Raw genomic sequence first — 6,000 nt, forward strand, 5'->3', positions numbered from 1 at the left:
GAGTGATGTGAGGCCAACATTGCACCTGCATATAACCCCGTACATATAAGTCTCAGCGTTTGTACCCGTGCTGAAAGCGTCACACTTGCGATTCGCGCGTTTGCCCTCTAGAGTAGAAAATATATGGCGTCGCTCTGACATTGAAACCAGCCTCTCAGCCCATAGACCCCGGTTGTCAATCCACATTCTTACAATCTGAAAACTATTACCGCTCATGAAAACTTTTTTAACGTGTCATCTTACGACGACCCCACCACATCTTCTGATCTTTGCTGGATCCATTCACCGATTCCATCGCCTAACCCGACCCTCTTAGAGGCAACGTTAGCCCTTGAAGCTGCATATCTTGGGCCATTAGTAAACTCTGCCCTCCCAGAGGCAGGGCTGGTTCATATTACCCCAAATCACCTCCCCCCATCTGGAGTCGACCCGGACCCTGAGCCTAATCCTGACCTTGTGTCGAGCCTGGCCCTGGCCGACTGCTGACCTGGAGCGTGACCTGGCTGCACCCGGGCCCGCAGTCCGGACGGGTTAGTCCGGGAGACCGAGCTGCCGCCCTCCCCGCCCGACTCGCCTGCCCAGCCGCAGCGCTGGTACACGGTGCTGGCGCTGCCCTTCTCCGACCAAACTACCGGCCGGCGACAACTCTCTGAGTTCTCGCGGCGCGCGCGGGACCCGTACCTGCGCTGAGACGAGGGTGGACGGACGGCGGTACGTGACGGACCGGCGCGCCGCGACACGGACGGAGGCGAGCTACGTCCGACGTGCGACGCATGACGGCCCCCGCTCGGCCGTGGGACGCACGCACAAGACATGACGGCACACGCGAGGACGTGGGACGCACGCACGGGACGCGCACAGAGACGAACTCACGCCTCGCCCAAGGGACGCGCGCGGAGACCGACTCACGCTTTATCCAAGGGACGCGCACGGAACAAGACTCACGCTTCACCTAAAGGACGTGCACGGAGACGCACTCATGTCTCGCACAAGGGGCGCGCACGGAAACGGACTCATGCTTTATCCAGGGAACGCGCACGGAGACGGACTCGTGCTTTATTCAGGGGACGCGCACGGAGACGTACTCATACTTTGTTCAGGGGACGCGCACGGAATAGCACTCACGCTTCACTCAAAGGACGAGCACGGGGACGGACTCACGTCTCACCCAAGGGACGCGCACGGAGAAGGATTCATGTCTCACCCAAGGGACACGAACGAAGAGGGACTCATGCCCTATCCAGGGGACGCGCACAGAGACAGACTCATGCTTCACCGGAGCAAGTGGCGCGCAAGGAGACGGACTCATATTTTATCCAAGGGACGCGCTCGGAGACGGACTCATGTCCCACCCAAGGGATGCGTACGGCGATGGACACATTCCCGATCCAAGGGACGGACTCGTGCCTCACCCAAGGGACTCGCATAGAGACGGGCCAGCCCCAGCCGGTGAGATAAGTACTGAAACCAAACGGGCCATTGTGTGAGAGACACCGGCACAAGCAGGGCCCGCGCGATTCATGAAATTGTCATAAGCATGGCTTGGAGATTAATAGCCCCATACAGACACGCATTATCGCTAGTAGTCGTTGTTCAAAGCACGTGTATTCGTTGTCCGAAGCACTGCGATTCGTTGTCAATGCCGGTGCGGCTATACAGATTCGCCTGATTTCTTGTCAAAGAAAGCTTTCGGCACCTGTCTGTCAACAGCACAGTGGCATGCGCACGGCTAAAGGAATGGCAGACCGTTTTGAGGGGCACCACGCCACTGCCACCGCGACTTTGTAAGCTCATGAACGGCGATGGCGACTAAAACATTGCCAACGCATGACTATTTCTGATGCATTGACAGCACGGCGAACTCAACGGTAAAGAACGGTATGCTCTCGTTCCATTCGGCGCACCAATTCAACGGCACTCACAAGTTCACAAATCACAATCGCTTCCGTATTGATAGCCAATAGTGGTTCAGAAGTGGTTGGTTGGACTTCGTGTAGGTGTTCTACAACACCCAGCACCCATATCGGTTCCCGGGCGTCCGGTCGTCGACCTCTGACCTCCTCTGCTGATGGCACCTGCAATGATCGAATGTCTCAGCACTCCTTCCGGTCCGATAAACTCATCGTCTTGAAAAGCGATGGGTTCTTTCAGGCCAACACGTGCAAGGTTCTGATGCACCATGCTGACAGTTTGAGGCTCAGTTAGCCATGGTTGTCATGACACATTGCGTCGATGGTGTCCAAGCTCACCACAATGGTCCATTTCTCTCTAACATGCGTTCGCGTCCAACATCAAACGAGCACCTCGAAAAAGGGCTTTAGCGTGCTTGGTATCAGCCCCTCACATACCTACAATCATTAAAAATGCAGGGCGGAAAGACGCTGTGCAATGAAGTCGGAACAAGGGGAGAGAATGGAACTGGGAACCTAACCCACTGGAGGTCGCTGTCCCGGCAAACAGCTGTGGCGGGTTCCTGCCTTTGTTGCGGTCTCGGTGGCTCGACCACCGCACTCTGTTAAGGGATGAACGGAACACTTGGGGAGGATGACTTCCGAGTCATGGCAAAAGACCCTTTAATTTCGAGACAGCCATGCTTCAGAAGAGCAATTCCAATTTGTGTCGGTGTCCGTTGCCGTGGCAGTGCCATGTAATGTTGCGACACGACCGATTCATCCCATCCCGCTTCTTTCTTACCAGTTTTCACCATTGACCGTATTGAACAGACGCATAAACAAAGATCCTGGTACGCGAACTTACTGTCTGCCACGCTATGGTCAGATGTTGGGTCGGTCCTCTACTAGCTGAGCTGCCAAGTGAATTTGTATCCCCAGAGATTTTACAGATATGAACGAGCTTCAAAACGATAGCCACTCTTCTCCCTTCTTTTCTACTGCTTTCCACCGTGCTCACCGCTCTCTCCCTGCTGCCCCTGGCTACCAGGGGCACAGCTGGCACAGCTGGCACAGCTGGCACAGCTCCCTCTCGGTCATGCGTCATGATGTCCGCGCTTTAATGCATGCACTAGCACCAGCCCGACTGACACGTGACTGCGACTGGCACTAACACCACCCTAACTCTCTGGCTTCCAGGTCGAGCGAATTGTAACGCACTCTCCGGCGGCCGTCCTCACACGTGACCGCCACGTGACCTGCCGGTCTGTCACGAGACCGCTCACGTGACCCTCGCATTTCGCAGGAACCGCGGCTATCATCAGCGCCGCTCGCACCCTAACGCTAACTCCAGCAGCTACTCTACTGAGTCAGAGACCCACGGTCTGAACAAGTACTACAAGCGCGCGTGGGAAAACCTCCAGTCTAGCGGACGCCAGGAGCGAAAGTCGGGAAGTGGTGGCAAGTCGCGCGGAGAGCCGACCATGCGTTCTGAGATGTACCGCGACGCCAGCGAGCTGACCGTGGCGGACGTGGCGCACATGTACCGTGGCGAGGACAAGCGACGCCACCACCACCACCACCACCGACACCACCATAAGGACGAGCACGATCGCGCGGAAAGGCACAGTCGCAAGCAGTGAGCAGCGCCACCTATACGGGCTCAGTGACGCCGTTGTGCGGAGAAAACCTGAACCATGTCTGGCAAAGTCGCAAGATTCCGCAAGACCCGATGAGGGCTGGCGGGTGATTAAGGCGCAGAGGGCCCCACCCCGGGTGCAGAGGGCCGTGTTAACACCCACGTGGAGTCTGTGGTGGACGCGCTCGCGCCGGACAGCGTAGGTGACGCCGGGCAAGCCGAGTTTCGCGGCGCGGCGTGTGGAGGGGCCGCGGAATTCGGCAAGTCCCGCTTCGTGACGTCATCGCAGTGCCTGTGTCGGCCGTGCGTCTCGGCGTCGAATACCGCACTGTGAGGCACTTGGCCCCATCTGACCGACGAATGAGGTGGGGCTGAACTTCTCACGATCTACTGAATTTCCGCCAAGAAAGCACATTACAAATGAAGCTTGTCCACACACATCTTTATGGTAGAACTTTGTATAGCAGGATGCGAAAATATGATCACTTATTATCAGCGCAAAGCATCCTTCCCTGCGCGCATTTGTCAGAAATGTTGGAGTTGACCAGACGTTTGGTCGTTGTTGATAATGTCCGATGCCTTTAATCAGCTCGTGAGTACGCGAGGCATCAAGTGGTCAGTGGCGTCGTGTTTCGCTTCGGCAATTACTGGGACGCTGGATGTTGTACATAAATGTGATATTGCCTACTGATTTGTGTAAGCTGAGTGTTCTGTTATGTTTGCGCGTGTGATTCAGCACTATTTATTGCAAATGAGATGGTAGGTGAATGTAGCGCAATTATAAACGAATTCGATGAAACTGTTGTTTTTCCGTACCGACGCACGGGTTATTCGGCAAACTCTTTCAAAACGGATGCGATCTCATGGGAGCAGTTTTCTTAATTCAAGAAGATTTAAGTGGGTAACTTATGTCATTTAACTCACTTTAACTCACTGTGCCCTGCGTTTCATGCCGTTTGACTGTGTTTTTTTTTAGTTTGATTGTAGCATTTTCTTGGCGCTCAGTGCGGCATCACGCAAACCTTGGGTTTTTCTCAAACCGTAACGCATCCTGCATGTTTAACTCTCGCGATTGTATCGATTCTCATCTTTTACAGCGCATGTGGAGAACAGCCAACAACGCATGCTGTTGATTGTTTTCATGACCATAGGACCAGCCCTGCATGCTTCGAATACACGGCTGGGCATACATAGTGAGCATAGTCATTGAGATACTCGCACCGTAAATGTTTCTGGTCCATTTCCGCTTTGGCCTAATGACATATGCCTAAAAAACAAAGAGAGTCAAATCTGCCCCAAAACTACTGGTTTCCAGACCTCCATTGCATCAGTGCTGGCTATGCCATTGGGTAAAATGCCCTTTGCGGAGGCATTCAAATAGTATCTTTGTTCCATGTCACACTCTCAGCGGCCATTTTCCAACTCTCTCGACTGTCCAACGAGCCCATCGACCACGGCGTCCGGTCCTCTGCGTGAGAACCGCGGTGCAGCACGCACTCGCCCTGCAGGCGGCGGCCCGTTACCGGCGAGCGACGGCCGGCCCTGGCGGCCGCGAGAGCGCCGACCGCCACCGCAGAGGGATGCCGCCCGGCCCTGCGGCGGCCGCAGCGCTCCTGGAGCCGCCCCGGAGCCGGCGTCGGCGCGGGACCGGCTGACAGCCGCCGGCGGCTCCCACCGAGACACAGGAGACGGCGGCTCCCACCGAGACACAGGAGTTTGCGACTCCCACCGAGACACAGGAGACGGCGGTTACCAACGAGACACGGGAGATTGCGACTCCCACCGAGACACAGGAGGCGGCGGTTACCAACGAGACACGGGAGATTGCGACTCCCACCGAGACACAGGAGACGGTGGCTACCAACGAGACACAGGAGAAGGCGACTCCCACTGAGAGACGGGAGATGGCGACTTCCACTGAGAGACGGGACGGATTCCGCCGGATGTGGGAGGCGGTGGGCTTCTCATTGATGTATCCCTACGTTGGACTAAACAATGCTTTAGAGATATAGCTTGGACCAATGTAACTGCTAACATGTGTGTGCAACCAATTGCTGTTAGCTTTGAATGACTACAACTGTAAAAATGCAACGTCTTGTCGGGGAATACTGCTATGAACAGGGACTAGTCACGTTGGTCTTGGGTCAGCAATAAGGACTGCCCTCTTACATGTTCATACGACGCAAAAATGATCTTCAGTTTCCCTGCGCACATATCGTAACAAGGCAGCTAGCATTCATGATATGAAGTAGTCAAAGCGATCAAATTATCGGCCTACTGTTCTCCTCCACAGCCTCCTTTAATGGTCAATACACAAAGTAAACATTTGCAAACAACTACTATGACGAAACAGCTGTGACAAAGCTTGCACCGAAGCGTGCGTCATCACATCTGAAAGGTGACACAGAAGAGCGACATGCGCTACGCCCTGGCGTCTATTGGATCTGACGGAATCGCTGGATCTGAAGGAAT

At 55.0% G+C, this 6,000-nt stretch overlaps 1 protein-coding gene across 1 annotated transcript in view; it reads left to right on the forward strand.

The window, feature by feature from the left end:
- Positions 1 to 4,255, forward strand: part of LOC119098866 (sushi, von Willebrand factor type A, EGF and pentraxin domain-containing protein 1) — a 39,165-nt gene extending 34,910 nt beyond the window's left edge. The window contains exon 15 of the mRNA XM_037221911.1: positions 3,196 to 4,255. Within this exon, the coding sequence (XP_037077806.1) occupies positions 3,196 to 3,532 (337 nt within the window). The 3' untranslated portion in view covers positions 3,533 to 4,255. The remainder of the gene's footprint in view (positions 1 to 3,195) is intronic.
- Positions 4,256 to 6,000: the final 1,745 nt, after the last annotated feature.

This window comes from Pollicipes pollicipes, unplaced genomic scaffold (genome assembly GCF_011947565.3).
Source record: "Pollicipes pollicipes isolate AB1234 unplaced genomic scaffold, Ppol_2.1 Scaffold_4740;HRSCAF=5597_pilon_pilon_pilon, whole genome shotgun sequence".
In the NCBI taxonomy this organism is placed as follows: domain Eukaryota; kingdom Metazoa; phylum Arthropoda; class Thecostraca; order Pollicipedomorpha; family Pollicipedidae; genus Pollicipes; species Pollicipes pollicipes.